Source organism: Sinocyclocheilus grahami, unplaced genomic scaffold (genome assembly GCF_001515645.1).
Source record: "Sinocyclocheilus grahami isolate Dianchi unplaced genomic scaffold, SAMN03320097.WGS_v1.1 scaffold659.1, whole genome shotgun sequence".
Classification (NCBI taxonomy): Eukaryota; Metazoa; Chordata; class Actinopteri; order Cypriniformes; family Cyprinidae; genus Sinocyclocheilus; species Sinocyclocheilus grahami.
The window spans coordinates 217,394-239,181 of record NW_015505838.1 but is presented as its reverse complement, the minus strand read 5'-3'; the positions used below and the strand labels follow the sequence as shown (position 1 = coordinate 239,181).

The following is a 21,788-nucleotide window of genomic DNA, read 5'->3' as shown; positions in this document are numbered from 1 at the left end:
TGATGGAGATGAAAAGTAAAGTTTATAAATTAATTACACACACACTTTTTTATAAATTTTATCATTCTGCAGTAATTTGTGTAATTGAACAATATTAAAGTATTAAAGAGATTATCAATGAGCAACTGCCATATTTCAGATACAGTCTATGTGGATAAATGTTTCATGTGAATTTGAGCATAGGGTGTCTGCTGACATTTATTCTTGCCTGGGACTGAGTGTGAAGTGAACCGTGTGTGAATTGTAAGTGCTTTTGATTAAGTCAGAGCTGTCACACTGTAAAGGTGAAGTTATAACTCTTCTTTTATAATGACTGAACTGTGAACTGATGTTTTCAGTTAATTGTCTAAGCCATCCTGTTTCTATCTATCACTGATATGCTCCTTCAATCTGTCTCTTTCATTCTTTCCATCTCTTCAAATATCCAGTGCCTTCCCCTTCTTCTCCCAATCTGTCTGAAGTACTGCCCTGTCCTTCTCTCAACTTGTCTGTCATTCTGAAATTTCTTTTATTCCTTTTTTTAACCATTAATTCAAAAGTCTGTCATAATCTGACATAACTATGACATTAGCCACTGGGCTCATCCTTAGTAAGAGTTTGAACCAAAGCAATGATGTCATCAATAAAAACAACACCCTCACACACTAGAAAAAATATTCTAACACCCAATTCCTGTTCCCTGCATCTCCCTCCTGCATAATATGTTTTTCTTTTTCTCCTTGTAGCTGGAAATCAGCTCACGGACAATTTACGGGCTATATATATATATATATATATTTTTTTTTTTAAATAATTACAGTCTCGCTGGAGAACTCCGGTCTGACGCATGCGGGTTCTCACGTTATTTCCTTCTCACGTTTTTTTTTGTTGTGAAATGTAGTTTGCGGACCAGGCAGAGCTGTCGGCGATTCTTCCTATTGTGAAGTCATGCAGTGTGAAACCCCCTGTCGCCGATCCATCGTGCAGTGTGAACAGCAGCAACTGAATGCTACCCCAGATAGTTACGCAGTGTGAAAACAACGGCGATCCGACGAGTTTGAAAATTGTGCAGTGTGAACTCGGCATTACCTGTTTATCCTTACCTACCTGTGATCACATCTGTGTTCTCCTGCACTCCTGGGATTTCCACAGCTTGTTCTCCATCTGTCAATACAAGAAAGACTCTGGTTACTCGATCAGCTAAGTTCCATTACCAGAATATCTGAACTGTTTATACTTACCTTCTCCTGCCATCTTCATCTTCTGCTCTTCTACATAATAAAGCCCATTGTCATTGCAACTTACCTGATTGTTCCATGTGTCTGGGTATGTGAAGGTGACAGCAGCTCTGACCAGTTTCTTTCTGGCTTTTCAACCAGTTAGGAGTGACTGATCCAGGGAGAGTCTGTGTTGTACCAAATATCATCCACTTCCAATAATAGACTTCACTGTGCTTCTAGGCATTGATAAAGCTTTGAAATATTTTTGTATCCATCTCCTGATTTGTGCCTGTCCACAACTTTATCCCGGTGAGCTTTTGACAGTGGCTTGCCACCCATAGTTGATTGTTTGCTTCAGTTGCACTACAAAGGACTGAAATGTTCCAGGAAAACTCTTTTCATGCTGAGCTAATCAAAAGCTGCATTTACACTGGCACAAAAAATCTGATTTTTTTGCTCAAATCTGGCACAAATCAGAATTTGTTGCACATGTATAAACACAATCTGCATGAGATCAGATTTTTTTTTTGCATCCAATCTGAGCCACTTCCAAATGTGGTTTTAAATCAGATATCTGGACATCCGACCTACATCTAAACACACATATCTGATTCCCTGCAAAACTCCCAATGCAAGGGCGACACGTTTTCCCATAAAGATTGCGTTTTAATGCATAAATGCAGTTTAATATGATGCGGGAATAATACAAGACCGTTTCCCATCCACTCATTCAAATGTCTTAGAGTAAATGACAGAGACATCGTGGAGTTATTTCGTTCAAATAAATAATAATGACCCAACAGCTGATTGCATCATAGACCTATATTTATTAGCCTTAGAAAAAAGGATTTGCGTTATGTCATTTTTGAAGTGTTTAGAAGTGGCAAAGTGACTAATGTGTTATTATTTTAAAACGGAAAAAAAAGGAATGGTTTAATATAGGGCACATCAAACATTATGCCAATCTAGATAGACAATTACTGTAATTTAGGGTTGTCTATATTCTATATTAATGAATATGATCTGAATATTTAAAATGATTTAAAATTTAATTATTCAGGGGCTGACTTGAGCATGTAGAATCTACTGTATAGGTCTATGTTTCTGCTTATTTTAGAATACAAACAATATTAATGCCCAGTTTCACAGACAAGGTTTAAGCCTTGAGACCTGCCCGCTCCCGCAGAAATGTATCTTATCTGGTCCCGCTCCCGCCCGCGACATTCATGTTTTGTCCCGCTACCGCCCGCAAAAGCCTGCATAAAAGTAATCTATATAGATTTTTTTTCAGTACATCGAAGAAATGTACATGAAATGGTTCTGTAACATCTCCTAAGCTCCACAACATCCCAGTATAAACACTCCCGATAAAATATTTGTTATTTAGGCTAAGCATCGACATTCACAAACCACTGTTATTTTGAACAGAAAAGCACACATGGGCTGCTGCGTGCATGCATGGCAGAATGCAAGCAGCGCGCTTCCTTTATTATCACTAAAAGCTGACATCTCAGTTAATCGTGATCTCATAAAGCTCTGTTATAACACAATAAATATATGCACAATAAATATTTCACAGTGTCTACACTTCGTGTGTTAAAATAAAAGGATTTGTGAGCATGCAATTTCAGCACTGTGGTGAGTAGATTCTAACTTAATCACTTCTGATTGGCCATTGTGTTCCAGAAATCAACAGCTGAGTCTGTGATTGGCTACATTGTGCAAACCCTTTAAACACGTGTTATAAACAGAAACTATGCCTAGCTTGAGCATGTCAATAATTTTCATGTTAATATCAGTTGTTCTTTTTGCTTTTGTGCAACAGATAAATAACAATGTATTAGTTGTACAACACTTTAATGTTTTAGACACTTTATGTTTAGATAATTTCTATTTTGCGGGAGTCCCGTGAATCATTTCATTCTCCCGCATCCGGCACACACACAAGTCTCTTCCCGCCCACACCTGCACTCACCCATCAAGAGTTGTCCCGCAATGCACCCTGTTGCGTTGGGTCCCGCGGTACTCCCGCGGGAGTGCAGGTCTCTACCTAAGTTTTTCTCTGAGTCCGCACTTCCGTGACGTAATGCCGCTTTGACTGTCAGGTAGAAGTCTACTGCAGAGCTCGCCCCAGTGACTGAAAACAACTTTCAACTGACATATCTCAATAAATAAATAATATAATAATACAGCTGAACACAGTTGAAAGTCAAATAGTTTTGTGTGCCACTGAGAAGATGATTAGCTACACCTGATTGAGTTTACAAGTCATTTTTAGTAGGGGGGTGATCCTTTTTCCAACTCAGTGATGCTGTTTTTTTTCTGACATGTTGGTGTTATCTTTCACTTCAATGATATAAGTTGCACTGAGTAAATACAACCAGATAAAACTGCAAAGATACAAAATGTGATTATTGTAAAGGGGGATGATTATTTTCTATACCCAATGTATGTCTATAAATGTAGATATAGACAGTGGTCATACACACAATGGCAAAAATGCATCAGAGTAACATATGACACTAAAATAATGCAATAAACATTAACTAAATAACAGAACATGTAACACAAAACACCCTAATACACATTACTGATAAAAACAATAAGAAAAAAAACATTCAATAAATTACAATCAAACGTGATGTGTCACACAAGGACTTTTGGGAATGTCCTTTTACTGTTTTTCACTGTAAATGATATGGTTATTCATAGTTTTTCCTTGCAAAAGCCATACAATTGGCAGTATTTTACGGTAATTACACGTAATGCTGTGTTAAGCCATATACAGTTTTTCATCATATATGGTAAGGTAACTTAGTTAACCAATTAACATGTTTTTACTGTAACATTTTTGCAGTATTTTTTTGTACAAATTACAAACATTTTGCAGCGTAAAGATCACCTCGCAGAGCTGAAATGCGAATCATTACTTTGAACTAACTTGTTTCTTCACTTCAATCTTAAATATATACAACAGAAGCCAACATAGAGGCAGGTTGTGTGTGTGTGTGTGTTGGTTAACTTTACCATATGTTATTTCTATTACTGATTTGTCTTGTGCAATCTACGGATATCGGTATTCTCCCTTCTGTCTCCACACATGCACATTCACACCATATCCTCAATCCCCTTCGATCGGCTTAAACATGAGCATCCTCTGTGACTGCCTCGCTCTGTTGACCACCATTGATGATTCATTGACCTGTGGTTTCCATGGTAACTGTCTTAAGGCCTCCATTGGTATTGGTGGGAGAAAATGGGAAGTGTCAGGAACAATATATTTATGACTGCTGGAAACCAGTTAGACACTTGGACCCAGAGGTTACCCCTTCCAGGGGTTGCAAGAGTAAATCCATGGCTGATGGCTTTCTCTGGTTGGGATGATTCTGCCTAGACCAGGATTTCAAGCTGAGAGATTTTTTTTCATCAATGCAAGGTCTAAATGACTAGCGAGTGAGTACAGATATTATTTTTAGGGAGAACTGTTACTTTAATATAAAGTTCAAGATATTTTTGGATAAACTCAGATAACCTGATCTGAGTAACTGAATAACCCAAACTCGCTCAGTAGCCTAAAACACAGAGAAACTACAATGACACAACTGTATGTTTATACGCTATATTAATTCCCTATTGTACAGCAAACCAACATGTAAACGCATGTGTCTGTCTCTCACAGAGTGACCTTGAAATGAACAGAGAAGCCGCGAGCATCGTCATAGAGACATAATGCATTTCAAGCTGAGAGAGAGAGAGAGAGAGAGAGAGAGAGAGAGAGAGAGAGGTTGCTGGAAGCTTGTTTTTTTCTGCTGAAAAGGAGCTTGGTAATTGGAGGTTTATAGTTTACCTACTGCTCCTGGGAGCAAAGTTGGGATGTGCACTCTTGACTTCACAATTCCGCATAGTCAGGAAGGCCCACCACCAAGACACAATGGTCATAGCCAGAGGCTTTTACACAGATGCAGAAGTTGCTGTAAGTTTCAGAAGCAACATCAGAGTTGGTTAAGGCCATTCGACACCAAGCTGACATCAAAGAACTAGTGGCGATGAAATCCGACTGTTTTGGGCCAAAACATTGCGCTTGAACACACCACAAAGACACAGCCAACCGCCAAATAGCATGGAGGTTCTGCAGCTGAATAAGAGTAAATAACTTTCTGTTCCAGCAGGTGGTAGTAATCTGTATTTGTCATTCAAAAAGGACTAGAACTACAAACCGTAAACAAAGCGGTGCTTGCTTACCATTCTGAATATGAATCATGTTTATAATTTAGTCATCACTTTCTTTATTCCAGACAAAAATATTTGCTTATTGCAATTCCCAGATGTACAATTAGAAGAGCCTTCTGTATGTGCCCTCTTTGACTTTGTCGTTCAGCTTCTGTCAGCAATAAAGGATGTTTTCTTTGATTTGATGTGTCATGGCCTTTAGTTTTGAATATAATCCACAACCTTATTTAAAATTGTCACAGACTTTCTAGTCATGCCTTTTTATAATTCACTTATCTACTGAGAATCAGACAGGTAAACAAACTACATTATTAAGGTATCAGATGGAGTGAAAAATCCATATTTAATGGAGTGCAAATAGAAAACTGTTAAACAAAATCCAGTATATTGACCCCAGATGTGGAAAGATGTCAAGGGTGGTCTTCCTTGTTGACTGCAGACTATGATTAATCTCTGCAGTTGGCATTGAAATAAAGGTAAAGAGCAAATCTTCATCCTCTATGCTGTTCCAGCCAAATAAACACTGGAGCTCCCCTCAAGTTTCATTCATTCACTGCTTTGTTCTAAACTGATCTAGTTTTGCTTAGTCTCCGAGCTTTGATACAACAGAACTCAAAGCCATAAAAAAATGAGAAAGAGGAAACCGGCGGAGAATAACTGGCAACAAAGCGTTCAGAGGAATGTCAGTGTCAACAGTGGTGAGAAAAGTTGGTCCGTGCTGAGCAAAGCAGCCTCAGATGAATGTGTGTGTTTTTGTGTGCTCGTCTCACAAGATGATTTTGCAGCGAGTGTCAGTAATTTTGTCACATGCTTTTAATCCTAATCTTACTGTCTGACCTCTGACCTATGTTCATCAGAAACTTAATGAGTGCTTCAGTATAGCCAGAAAGAAACATTTCTGTACACAACAGGCTGAAATGTCACTGATTAGACTTTATAAAGCCAGATCACAGTTCATGCTCAGTTCAGTGCACTGGCATTATGTTAACACCCACACACTGAACAGAAGTACAGTAAATTTATAAATGTTATATGTGTTCTATTAATTTTTTTTAATTATATTTGAAATATTTATTTATACATTTTTATTAACAACAATATTTAAAATTATATTTTTAGAATTTTATTTCAGTCAGATTTATTTTACCACATTGAATGTAATGATTAACATTCCCACCAGATGCTATTTTTTTTTTTTATATTGCTGTATTCTAAATTACAACTACATTACAATTATGCAGTCATATGTTATTGTTGATTTTCCTCATTTCATTTTAGACTTCTGCACACTTTGCAAAACGTGGCAGGTATGTTTCAGATCGTCAGTGTCCTCATTTCCATGATAATTGATTATGATTGGGATAACAGCTAATAAATCCTGGAATAACTTATCCCAGTATAAATTACTGGGTATGCATACACTGGATAGGAAAGAGTTCAAGGAGTAGCAGGAATATGGCTCAGTGCTTTGCAACAACATAATACATTTAACGTTTAGAGACATTTTACACAATAGATCCTTGTCATTGTCATGTTCTTTCAGCACTCTGTGCATAAATTCAATATGGCTAAGTTAAATTAATGATTAAAAGGGGCATATATATTATTTGCTTACCTTGCAACATTAGATGTACTGTACTTAGGAGATCTGGATGGAGGAATGGGCCAAAATACCAGCAACTGTGTGTGAAAACCTTGTGAAGACTTACAGAAAATGTTTGACCTCTGTCATTGCCAACAAAGGGTATATTATAACAAAGTATTGAGATGAAATTTTGTTATTGACCAAATACTTATTTTCCACCATAATTTGCAAATAAATTCTTTAAAAATCCTACAATGTGATTTTCTGGATTTTTTTTCTCATTTTGTCTCTCATAGTTGAGGTATACCTATGATGAAAATTACAGGCCTCTCTCATCTTTTTAAGTGGGAGAACTTGCACAATTGGTGGCTGACTAAATACTTTTTTCCCCCACTGTAACTCTTTCAAAATACATAAAAATACGAAAACATTACAACAAGTTTTTCTTTGTGATTGTATGCATTATCTTTATGCAACTATCTACAATCATAAACAATGAGGTTTAAATGTTACAAATCTTGGATGCTTTTCAATGGATATTTGTCCACAGTGTTCTCCCCCTCCTCTGTGAGTACCACACTCCTGATTAATTAAGATGCCTAAAAAATTAAAAATCTATGAAATGTCAAGTCCACAAAATCCTGAAAATATGTTGTGTTTTCATTAAACCAAACAGATCAATGAAGTGTCCTTCCCACAGCCTACTCAAAATGAGATTCACTGGCAAGCATTTGTAGGTAGTTTCCGTAGACCTAACCATGGACTGCAAGCCTTATGTGAACTAAGTAGCACAGGGGTGCAACAGCAAAAATCCAACATATACATATAAACGCCAAGCACAAAGAATAGCACCTCTCAACACTGGGCTAATAATCAAGACATAAATTATCCCTTATCTGCTCCTGCCAACATAACTTCCTTTTACCCCTTATCAAGAGAAATAATGCCTGACAAAATGATTGTCTTTCAGTCATTACTAAAAGGAAATAAGGCAGCACAGTTTTCCTTTGTGTATCACAATATGAAGTTTTCTAGAGAGTTCAACAGCATTACTTGCACACCAACTGTTATATTGTATTTTAGCTATGTATGATAATTTGCAATAGGTCAGCATAGAGAAGTATATAACATGTGTATATCATTTCAAAATGAAATTACGCTGAATGATATTGTTATTGTTATGCAATATACTATTATAATATCGCTGTCTCTTCTGATGGGTATTACAGTGGTAAATCTCATGCATTTATTTAATTGCATAATGCACAATCTGAATGTACAGACCTAAATATATTTGTATTCTTATACGTAATATGTTGGAGTGGACAAAAGCTGCTTATTATACAGTCTTGTCTAATGCCCCAAATGGAAAACCTGACTATTTGATGTCAGATGACATTAGTATAGCCTCTTACATTTGTTGCCTTGGTGACTGTCGTGGCTGATTTGCTCAAATCTGCCCCCTTTTTATCTCTCTCTTTTTATTTCTCAGTTTGGTGGTGTCAAAAAAACTAGAAAACCCTCAAGGAGGAACAGCATCCATGTCGTCACCCTCTGACTTCCTTGACAAGCTCATGGGAAGAACCTCAGGTTATGATGCCAGAATTAGGCCCAACTTTAAAGGTAGTACAAACAAGCCCTTTCTCCTTATCATTTACTCTGTTTCTCCTTGAAAGTAATATATTGTGCTGTCTTTATTGGTTATTTACCACCACTTCTTGTTTTCGATTTGATGTCTTTAAAACCATTAGTTACAGTGATCATCGGTGTCTACAAGATTCATATATTATAAAGTACAAAGCTAATGCAGATGTGACTATATTCTGTTTCATTTATATTTCCAGTTGCCTCTAGATGTTCTGCTATGACCCTGAGGACATTAATTCATTATGCTGTTACAGAGTGGCCCTGAACCCAAACCATCTCAAACTATAAATCAGCCTGAGCTTTCTTAAATTATTAAGCTGGTGAAGGTCTTCCCTTCAGAAGCTCATTTACAGAAGCCACTAATTCATAAATGTTAAGTAAAGGGAATTTGAAAAGCTACAAAAAAAAGAGAGGTGCAGTTCTGAATGACAGGAACCTGGCTTAGGTGTGTTACAAGCAGATATATAATAAAGAAATACATTTATGTTCTAAGTCCATTGCATACATCAATATTGTAAGTAAAATGGAAATAAATTAATCAATAAATAAATAACGAGTAAAGCAGATCAAATTACCCAAATTTCCTTTTCCTTCCATTACTTAATTATGTCTTGTTTAGTCTTGATCATGATTTAATTTTCTTGTGATCTCAACAAAGCAAACATTTTAATGATATCTTAATTTTAAAGTATTATTATTATTTTATTTATTTATTGTTATTTTTTGTCTAAAATAAAAAAAAATGCATAAGAATATGCAAATTAGATGAAACTATGGATAACATTATTTAATAAGAAAATGAAAAACAGATGCATTAATGGTTATATTAAAGCAGACACATTTTAAATAGCCCATAAGTACTCACACATATATAATGATTAACCAGTGAGTCAAATAGAAAATATCTTTGTAGAGACTTTACTGTATTACGGCTGATTTCGCTCTTCTTTCCACAGGTCCACCTGTGAATGTAACATGCAACATATTCATTAACAGTTTTGGCTCCATTGCAGAGACAACTATGGTATGTATTACCTATCTGGCAAATCATAGCAATATATTAGCAGCTTGTGACTGTAGTTACTATCGTGTGATAGTCATGCGGTCATCTCTTTTGACCATTATTCTTGATAACTTGCCCCAAAATTTTACAATCTCCTTGGACTTGTCAATGTGTTCTTTTGTGTTAATGTTGAAAACTGTTCTGTGACAGGGGCTTAGGTTTAGGCTTGCTTCAGAGAGGCTGGGGTCTGATTTATGACATCCTGTTGTCTGGGGCCTCTGTGGAATTTTTGTGACTCCTCGTGCCTCAACTCGGTTTTGACCAAATCTTAGATTGTCTGATTCGGTCTGATATCCTACAGCACTGTTGCACTAATAGTCTGTCATTAAAATTCACAGTTCAGACTTAATGGAAACAGTATAGCACATATTCAAAAGTTTGTGTTTTGAATGAAGGGAACGTTTCTGCTTGCGTGGATGCATTACATCTAAATTCAGATTGTGAGAAAGACTGTAGGACACTGTTAGGAAGTGTCCACCGGCTGAAAGTCATAAGGGGTGCAAACTTGCTTCTGTCACCAGTCTCCTTGGAAGTAATTTTATGAGACAAAGTTGGGAGGGCTTTATACCCTTTGGACTCCTTTAGACCCCTTTAATCTTTCATCTCAGCCTTAAAATCTACAATTAACTGAGCTTTCAGTACCATAAAAGGTTATTTTGCCTTCACATTTGCTAAAAAGCAGTTTTAGTAAGCTATGCGAATTATTTCACTCTGAATCTTCCGTTACATCAATAAAAAAAGTTACAGTAGTATGTTTCTCTGAAGTCAATCATAGATCCAGTCATGTGGAGAGCTTCCCCACTCACCACCGTACACCACTGTTAATAGGCCAATGACATGTGTGTCCAATATAAATAAAAAAGAAAAATCTTTTAAAGGGGTCATGGCATAAGAAATCAAATTTTCCTTGATCTTTTGACATATAAGAGGTAATTATGGTATAAAATCACACTAAACGCTGCCAAAAGAGCTTGTTTTCTACTTCCAGGTTTTTATTACGTAATAGAGATTAATACAACACCCCAAGACTGCATGCACAGACACAGATCAATGCCTTTTTGGTCTGCCCACTGGCACGTTAAGAAAATGCGGAAAAACACAACAGGATCACTGGACTAAAAGTAAAATTATCTTCAAAGGATAATATTCATTTATTGCATTTTTGCATCAGTAAATTAAGCCAGTGACTAAACAATCAACTTCACACTATTCCTCTTGGCATGGAAATCAACTGTTATTTAAATTTTGATTAAATTATATACATAAAGTGAGCAAAAATGCTCGCTTTATAATCGCTGGAGCTGTCAATCAAACTGACTGCATTCTGATGCTGTACACAATCATTTCTAAATTATTTCTACATTATGACAGTTTCTGATACATTACAACACATTATTGTCAGACTCTGTTCCGTGTTTTGTGGTTGGATTGATGTACTCCTCGTCTCTCTCCGTTCCTTGCTCCTCAGTCAGCACAGCAGTGCACCCGTGACAATTATAAGTGTATGTGAGGAAACATTACAAAATAAAAATGAATGAATGAATGAATGAACATAAATAAAATAAAATAAAACACTAGTTATTTTTTTCCTCCAGATATCATGGAATTATGGCATTTTACAACCTGAACTAACCTTGCCTTTGGCAGACAAAGGTTCAAATATTACTATATGTATATATAGCAGTTTTTAGGATATATTAAATTTATATTTGTTTATTAGATTTATTTTCAAGAATTTCAAGATAGACAGACAGACAGACAGAGAAGACAGACAGACAGACAGACAGACGATAGATAGATAGATAGATAGATAGATAGATAGATAGATAGATAGATAGATAGATAGATAGATAGATAGATGGATAGATAGATAGATAGACAGAGAGAGACAAATTTTAAACATGTTCAGTGGTGTATTCAATGATTTGTATGTATAAATTGAAAAAGTTTTAAAAGGTATTTAACATTGTTGGTTTACAAGTAGAGCTGGACACAACCGTCTGGGTTAACAACAACACTTTGGATGAATTACATCAGGAAAAGAAAAGGGAGAACGGTTCAGACAAGAGTTCATGCAGAAGAAAGCACCCAAGCCTTGGATGTACTGGGGTCTGGGTTGCATGTATTCCAGGTAGCCATATCCTGAAACCTCCAGGCAATCAGCAACTGAGAGGCAGAAAGCAGTTATTGTTGTGCACGTCATCCCTACAGGGATCTTGTTTGTTATTATATGCCACCATGGTTGAATAAAAACAGGCTCCGGGTGTGCTTAGCAATGGAACCCTGTGCATGTTGCGTATTATGGTTTATTTTTTCTTTTTGATGTTTGGTCACATCTTACACTGCAGACGGCCAAACAAACACACATTTGGGATTGCATCACATTACAACCCAGATCTACACACAGGAACAAGGAGATGTGATATTAGCTTATCTACACAAGTGTCCCAACATTACTTTCTGTGAACACAAATGGCTCATATCACATTACAACCCAGATCTACACACAGGAACAAGGAGATGTGACATTAGCTTATCTACACAAGTGTCCCAACATTACTTTCTGTGAACACAAATGGCTCATCACACACACACACACACACACACACACACACTGAGAGTGCCTTGTCGCCTTCATCCCTCAGCTTGCTCTGAATAAGTTATGCGCAGAGAGATGGCACACCCACTCTGAAGTAATTATGTCTGAAGAGACTGTGCTTTTGCCAAAGTTTTCTCCTCACTCTGAGTGGACTTCTCTTCATAAATATTCCTTCCTTCAAGCAGGGTACTTGTCATTTACTCAAATCAACAAACTGTTTTTTTGTGATCCAGGGTACAGCTGGGCTTTAAGAAATAATCTTTCCATGTAATAAGTCTCATTGGCATGACACTATTTTGTTTGTTTTTTTGTCCAGATTCATTTAGCTATTCAAAAATATATTTAAAATGGAGCTCATACAGACACTGACTTGAATGTACCTCTTTTGTAATGGACATGTTTACTCGAGGTAAATCGAGTTACCTCCCCCACTTCTGGTAGTTTTACTGAGATTTTTTTATCCCGTGTGAATTGGCTATTAATATTACAGATGTGCTGTGGTAAAATTACATGATTCCATCTACCCTTGTAAAACAAATCCCGTCCAGATAGGGCTTCTGACTGTATATTAAAGTCAACAAGTAAAAATATCAGATGATCAGATTTAATGACATGAAAAGTTTAGTTCAGATGTTTACATTTCAAAAGGAATAACACCAATAATATTCATAATAATACATTTATTAAACAAAATAGATTTTTAATATAGACGTAAATTATTTAATAAAAAAGAATACATATTCTATTACATTATTTTAAAAAAAATTATAAAGAAAATGATAATGATAAAAATCGGCACACTATATGCATAAGAACATATTTAACTTTTTAATTGATGGTTATACAAATTGATATTAATATAACCATTTTTTCTTAAATGTATGAAACCAACATACATACAAAAAAATTGCATCAAGATTTAAAAGTTTTCTAAAGACTTTTTTTTATCTTACAATTTACTGGTCAAATGAGTTAATGTTTCACAAATTAACTCCACTGGTGTTAACATCATGTCATCTTAAAAACACATTGTTAAAGTCTATCAAGAAAGTATATTTCAAAGAATTGTCTGAATATCTGGATATGTTTTCAACTTACTGGTAAACAGTACACATTTTAACACAAAACATTTCAATGTGCAGTAATAAACAATATCCCTTAGATTTGTTGTCCCAGTCTTGGTTTAAGGGTGAAGTAGAAAGTAAAAAGCCATGTAAAGGAATTCTCTCTAGATATGCTTACCCATATGTCATATATGGATTATAGTAACCCTTCCTAAATTCCCTGCCCTTACCATCTGGCCCTTGGAGATCGCCTTCCTTCAGCATTAGGGCCATGGGATAAGCGTATCATCCAGGAACAAAGGACACTGCATTAACAGAACATTATTCTGGACAATCCTCAGTTCCCAAATAGCTGATATTCATAATGACAATGTGACACAGCTTATATTTCTTCATATGCCACTTTCTGTAAACTGTTTTCTAAAATGAAAGGAAATCAAAGGACAGGAATGTCTAAACATCAGAGGAAAAAGTGTGACGATTTCAAACCTGGGAATATTTGAAAATGAGTCATTTTCTCATGTATTATCTTCCTAATTCCACTGCTTCAATCCACTAATCCTCTTTTGTCCGATTATAAGGTTGTGAATGTCTAACCTCAAGTAGTTACGGTTTCAAAACAACATTTTTTAAGAGGTTGTTGTTGAACATACAGGATGATTATTCTTTGGTCTTTGAGAATCCTTGCACATCTGTCTGTCCATGTGCTGGAAATCTGACATATTAAGATCTGAGCAGCCCAGCTCTATACACCAGCTGATAAGAATGATAATATTAAGATTATCGTCAGCTTCATAAAGTGGAGTTACGATGGTGCAATTTGCCATTTAATCAACAAGTTGTTGTTTTTTTCCGTCTCTACATTGAAGAGTGGTTTTGCATGTCTGGACTGGTGTGAAACTTGATTTTTACTTGTAAGTGGCACACATTTTTTCACCATTGCTCATTTTGGTATAAGTTGACAACATGCAGGCTTAGAGTTTCCAATGGTTATGCTGACAACATGCAGGTTAAGTTTTTCAATAGTCACTACCAAAGCATGAATGCATTGGGCTATCTAACTGTTACAGAAGTCGCAGACATATGGAGATGTGATTAATCACTGGCTTGTTGGCATGGGCGCAGATTCCCCCTCAATGCCAGTGAGTCCCGCTTGAGTAGGCAATCACACAGCAGAAGTGTGGAGATTGCCATGGAGCTACTGAAGGCCAGCAGTTGGTTGAGCAATCGCAGATGCAATACATGGGTTCTGTCAAGCTCCTCTGCACCGACCGCAAAGAAATATGCAGAGGACAGAATTAACTGCTAAGTTGATGACAAAGCAACCAAGAGATTGACAAAGCAGTGGTGTGACATCTATAATGAAAGCAAGCCATGTTTCATCAGCTGAGATGTTGGCCAATTCTGATTTGTATTCTGTGAGCGTCAGCTATGTTCCTGTCAACAAACCACCACGGTTAGGTGTTTTAGGAAGTGAAGCAGAACACTGATGCTTTGACGTTTTTTTTTGTTTCTGCTTATCCAGGGGGTCTACAGATATGAAAAAGTTTTAATAGCACCTTATATGAAATTTAAGACCAAACCTGTGATGGGAATACACATTAAATTACATCCCTGATAGTACACATTCATCGTGAAGACGTCTATTTGACGTCTGCAAGATGTATTTTTTTAGAGTGTTTGCTCATCTGCAATACGTCTCTGAGATGTTTTCTATCAGATGTCAAAAAAACGTTTAGAAAATGTCTTTAAGATGTTTATGATTTAGAATGTATGTAAAACTGACATCTTAAAAACATTTATCAGATGTGTTGTACACAGCACCGACCGCAAAGAAATATGCAGAGGACAGAATTAACTGCTAAGTTGATGACAAAGCAACCAAGAGATTGACAAAGCAGTGGTGTGACATCTATAATGAAAGCAAGCCATGTTTCATCAGCTGAGATGTTGGCCAATTCTGATTTGTATTCTGTGAGCGTCAGCTATGTTCCTGTCAACAAACCACCACGGTTAGGTGTTTTAGGAAGTGAAGCAGAACACTGATGCTTTGACGTTTTTTTTTGTTTCTGCTTATCCAGGGGGTCTACAGATATGAAAAAGTTTTAATAGCACCTTATATGAAATTTAAGACCAAACCTGTGATGGGAATACACATTAAATTACATCCCTGATAGTACACATTCATCGTGAAGACGTCTATTTGACGTCTGCAAGATGTATTTTTTTAGAGTGTTTGCTCATCTGCAATACGTCTCTGAGATGTTTTCTATCAGATGTCAAAAAAACGTTTAGAAAATGTCTTTAAGATGTTTATGATTTAGAATGTATGTAAAACTGACATCTTAAAAACATTTATCAGATGTGTTGTACACAGCAGATGCTTTCCAGATGAAGCAATCTTTAACAGACATCTTGCAGACATACAGTACGTGTACTTTCTGGGATATGTATATTTAATGTATTTAATGTAAAAAGAAAACAAAACATCGCTGTCAAAATGCTATTTATTATTACGATATACAGTGAACTTTTCATATCAGCAAACAATATCCCATACTAAATATTCCCATGGTGAATGTGATTTCACCAAGTACAACATGTTCCTGGATCAACATCCTTGTTGATCCTGGAACAACATTCCAATCAACCAATCAGAATTGAGGGATAAGTTTTCAAGAAATGTCAGTTTTAGGCTTACAGTCAGGGTTAGATGCTTCTACACCCTTCTTATTCACCTATCGTTTCCCTCTGATTTTAGGAATAAATTATGGGTAGGGTTAGGTTTAGGGGTAGGGATTGGGTTAGGTCTATATTTTTGGACAGTAATGTTGATCCAGGATCAACAAAAGATGTTGATACAGGAATATGTCTCACTTGGCAAAATCACGGCGACCATATCCCCACATAGCATCACCGAGATTTTTGGTGGTGTAAACTATTTATTCTGAAGCAATATTTTTATCAGTGTTAAATCAGCTTTTACATACTTAAATCTGCATGTTTTTAATATTTACCCCAGGATGTTATTTACTTTTATAAAGGCCAATATTTTTTTTACATATTAAATGTATGCGTCATCTTTCATGTCAAATTCTTACAATTGATCAATAAATTCAATATACACTACAGGGCTGTTACCAAATTAAATTAAATAATTTACACTGCAAAATTACATCTGCATTAAATAATGTTATGAGATTAATGTTTTAATAAAATTTTGAATATACAAATAAGAAATGTTGGGAGAAAATGCATACTTTTAAACATGAGACTAAACCGCCAGTAGGTGATTCATTCATTCAACCAATTCCTTCAAAACCCTGAATCATTCAGTAACAAAAATGCCTTGTGTTGCTTGGCGAATGTGTAATACCTCTGTTCTGATCTTTGTTTGGAACTATTTTCGTTGGTGAAATAGAACAAAACAGTCAATACTTAACTACTTGTTTGTTGAACTAAAATCAATGTAACATTTGCAATCATGAAAATAATCAGCAAAATAGCCCCCTTTTCACAGTATGTTACTTAACTACATCATGTTATAAATAAACTAAACATTTAAATTTTTTACTTCAGTATGTTTCTTCTGTGAGTTTCTTTATGTGTGCCGTTATGCTATTTGATTTGATTTCTCCATGAAAGTCTCTCACAGAGACAGGCAGCACGAGCCTCAACAGTGCGACATCGATACCAGAAAGTAAATACACTATCCATGAACAATCATATAAGCTGAATGTAATAAAATGAGAAGAATCATTCTCGCATTTCGATGCGTCACTAGTTATTTTTTGGTCACTTAAGTTATAATCAGGCTATTTTTTCAAGTCGGGCAAGTAAAATTCTTAAGCAACTTTTCAGTAAACTTGCATTAACCCAAAGCAGCTGCGATCCTGCTCAGCTAAGCTGGTGTTCGGCAGGATTCTGCTACTGCAATTCTCTCTCTGCAGTAACTACAGGGGGGGGGATCTCAAGTCTGTCCAATTATTGTAAACAGTCACTGGATCCGTCAGACTGTAATCTTTTTGCGGTACTGTGACTAAAAATATTTAAGACCCACTGAATCTGAATTTAAGATATTTTAAGGATCCACGGCCACCCTGTTATCACCATGTACTCAGCATTGAGATGTTGCTTTGCTGTTGACAAGTGGGGGATCTGACACAGTCGAGTTTGCCTATAGTCACTAACCATGTTCCACTAGTTTCCCATGTGTGAAACTACACAAGTAGAACTTCATTCCAATATCCCAGATATTGACACAGATAAGATATGAAAACCGCCCGGTTCTCCATCCGCCTTGCTGCCTAACAAATTATATCACCCACGCACTGTCACCTTCCATTCATTATTAGTGGTTGCTTGTCTTAGTTGCTTTCAGGCAAATTCAGTCTGACTATACATAGTATATTCTTAAAATTCTGAACAAAAGAACTATTGTTGTCAAAAAGCATAAGTTCCAATCTCTCCTTGGATGCATTTTTAACATTTATATCAGCTTTTATTAGTTTCAGATTATCATAAATCTGTCTCCAAGTTTATTGTTGAGGCTTTGTCTTCATTACTCCTGCAATTCTGCCAGGCTTCTAGGCAATTATCATGAAAAAATATGGCATTTAAAATTGTATTACATTTTATTCCCTGAACTTTAATTAACTTTAGTGGACTAAGAGCTGTAAATTACATTTAAGAGTTTATTTTTTATTTTTATGTGTCTCAAGGCAAATGTAAGAGCATGCCAGTAATGTCTCTATGTCAGATTGACAGAGAAAAAAATACCTTGTTTCTCAGTCATGCACATATAATAAATTCTAGCTAAGTTTTATATTTTCAACAGGGTTATTATCATTAACTAAAACTGACAAAAAATTTAAAAACAAAAATAAATAAATAAAAAATACACACTGTATTTCATCTAGTTACAGGGCAACATTTCTTATATTCATTTAGCTTAAGCTGAAGTACTACAATTAAAATTAAAACTATAGACATATTAAAAATGACAAAATGCACAACAAAATGACTTAAAACTTTCAAATTCAAATTAAAACAAATTATAAAAATAAAATCTAAATAAAGATATTAACAAAAACTATAATACTATATAACAATGACATCCGTGGTTCATAAACTTGTCACCCATATTTAATGAAATCTGGGTCATTTGCTTTGTCCTTGAGGGATTTTGCTCATGATTTTCAGAAGAAGGTATATCACTTAACCTGTTCATTTTGGCATCTGCCTAATTTGACCAGCTTTTATCAAGTGAATTTAATGTCAGCAAAAAAAGGCCACATTTTATCCTACCTTGTTAATAATCCTACTGTATTTATTTTGCTATCCTTATTGCATGATTTGCTTGATTTGCTTGATTTTGTTATTTGCATTTAGCATTTTTTTCTCTCTTGATTGTAACCCTATCAGAACAAACATTACGTAGCACCATACCGGCTGATAACCACTGATTTAATGTATTTACAGCTGTGAAACTACAAATGTAAACAGCATTGCATTGAATATGTAAAAATCTCAAACAGCATTTTGCTGTACCATAAATTTAAGTAATGATGCTCATTTCTATTTTACTTGCAGCGGCTGTGCATGCTTGTACATGAAAATACCCATTTTGTCTGATTTAAAACTGACAGAGAGGACTGTTGTACATCTCCTGTGCTATTCGCCTTGACTGATGTTAAGTATTTATTCTTAGGATTACAGAGTGAACATATTTCTCCGGCAGAAGTGGAACGACCCTCGGTTAGCTTACAGCGAGTACCCAGATGACTCCCTGGACCTGGATCCCTCAATGTTAGACTCCATTTGGAAGCCTGATCTGTTCTTCGCTAATGAGAAGGGAGCACACTTCCACGAGGTCACCACTGACAACAAGCTCTTGAGAATATTCAAAAATGGAAATGTCCTCTATTCAATCAGGTGAGACTCTTCAGCACCGATCAAAATAGTTATAGGTCGTAGAAAACATTTTGTAGTGTGACTACAGTAAGCAGCAGCTGAGAGTTTCAGTATGTAATAATGCCTAGCATTCAATTAATCAATCAATCAATAAAATGCCTTTGTTTTACTGAAATGTAATAGAATGCTGTATGATGACCATTTTAAATTCCAGCATGTTAACATATTTTGTTTAAATAATACTATACTTATCTAGCTGGATCTGTCCGCTGCTTTTGATACGGTGAACCACCAGATTCTCCTGTCAACCCTATTGTAAAATGGCATCTCAGGAACCGCACGCCAGTGGTTTGAGTCTTACCTCTCAGATAGGTCCTTCGTGGTATCTTGGAGAGGTGAGGTGTCCAAGTCGCAACATCTAGCTATTGGGGTGCCTCAAGGCTCAGTTCTTGGACCACTTCTCTTCTCTGTCTACATGGCATCACTAGGTTCTGTCATTCAGAAATATGGCTTTTCAAATGAGCCGAAAAGAACGCACGTCACACCTCTGTTCATCAATTTGCAATGGCTACCAGTAGCTGCTCGCATAAAATTCAAGGTATTAATGTTAGCCTACAGAATCATATATATATATTTTTTTTAAAGTACCTTGCTACGTGTACTGCGTTAGGCTAACCGAGACTTGTCATTTGCACTTACATATTGTTGTTCTTTTGTTTGTTTTGATTGCTTCTATTGTCCTCATTTGTAAGTCGATTTGGATAACAGCATCTACTAAATGACTAAATGTAAATGTAAATGTTTATAGATATTTTACTTGTAATACATTTTACTTGTAATATATATATATATATATATATATATATATATATATATACATGATGTAAATAACAAATCAAGACAAAGCAGAAGTAATTTCTTGAGAAAGAGACATGTGCTTAAATTCCGCAGCAGGAAAATGTCAATAACAATCCACCATCCCAGTAATCAAACGCCTCAGCTGATGCAGACTTGAGTCATTTGAGTCATTCCTTCGAACTCTAAAATGTAACTAACCCCTCAACAAATGCAAGGAAAAAACACAATGTCATTCCACATCAATCATTACAGTGAATCCATAGGAAGCAGCGTGAGGGTAGAAGAGAAGTGCTGGAGTTAATAGTGAGGGGTAAATTATGTCAGGCTTTTGAGGAGATATGACGGAAAGCTGTGCAGATGTGAGACGACAGAGGATTCACTCTAACTGAAATCCACGTGGTGCCCTGAGGGAGAAGGAGTGTAATTAAAACATGGCCAATCTGCAGCTGTCAGACTTGTCTCTCCTATGCTTTAGTGGCCCCGTTCAGAAATCCCACCACTCAAGCAGCTTCAGATGCTCAAAGCCCTCCACTTTGATTCCCTTCTTTGTCTGAGTTGTGGATTTACACATTACTCATTCAGAAAATGTAGATGGAATTCCATTTACAATTTTTGTGCATAAAAATTACCATGTTTTATACTTGAAAAAGCACATATTAAAGAGGTGTGTGTATCATTTAAAAAATCTATGCTTTTTTTCCACTCAATTTTTAGACTGACTCTGACACTCTCATGTCCGATGGATCTGAAGAATTTCCCCATGGATGTGCAGACGTGCATAATGCAGCTGGAGAGTTGTGAGTAATCTCGTATGACCTCTTCTCATCAAGAGCTTGTTGAGTAACTCCCCCCACCCCTCGTTCAGATTTGTGTGGAAAGCAGACACTGTTTCTCATTTCATAATGTAACTTCAGCCGGTAGGCAGGATGAGGTAAATAGCGGATTTGATGTAAAGCGTGTTTGGCATTGGCATTCACCTGGCAGGGTCATACCAAATTATGTCATTACGGATGGGAAGGGCCCTGAAGACATCCTTAAAATCATCATGGAGAAGGTATATACCATCCTAGACAGTAACTTAAGGACACACAGGCAAGAAATTCTCTCTACAGATTAAGTGCCAAGTGCCTGGTTAAAGATTAGTGAAGCTAGTGGTCAAAGTGTTTGGCATATTATTCCAAGAGCTTTCTGTTGACTTGAAAACATGCCAAAGCTCAATCAAACTCCCCCATGACTATTGCTCTAAGCAGGGGTTGAGGCTTTTAAAGAAAAGCCCCATGTCATGGGGAATCTGTCTTCATAACTACATATTTTAGAGTGGCCATGTGCATGTCGTCACTAGAGTTGCTCACTGGGAGGCTCTTGATGACAGACAGCAATGTTAAACTGAGGATATTTTCTCTCTTGGAAATAGCTCATTCAGTAGAATAGAATAGAATAGAATAGAATAGAATAGAATAGAATAGAATAGAATAGAATAGAATAGAATAGAATAGAATAGAATAGAATAGAATAGAATAGAATAGAATAGAATAGAATAGAATAGAATAGAATAGAATAGAATAGAATAGAATAGAATAGAATAGAATAGAATAGAATAGAATAGAATAGAATAGAATAGAATAGAATA

The 21,788-nt window shown here is 36.0% G+C and overlaps 1 protein-coding gene across 1 annotated transcript in view; it reads left to right on the top strand.

Annotated features, from left to right (window-relative positions):
- The window catches only part of LOC107558772 (glycine receptor subunit alpha-3-like), a 66,122-nt gene that overhangs the window by 17,764 nt on the left and 26,570 nt on the right, over positions 1–21,788 (top strand). The window contains exons 2-5 of the mRNA XM_016242449.1: positions 8,507–8,637; positions 9,618–9,685; positions 19,098–19,321; positions 20,873–20,955. Of these exons, the coding sequence (XP_016097935.1) occupies positions 8,507–8,637; positions 9,618–9,685; positions 19,098–19,321; positions 20,873–20,955 (506 nt within the window). The remainder of the gene's footprint in view (positions 1–8,506; positions 8,638–9,617; positions 9,686–19,097; positions 19,322–20,872; positions 20,956–21,788) is intronic.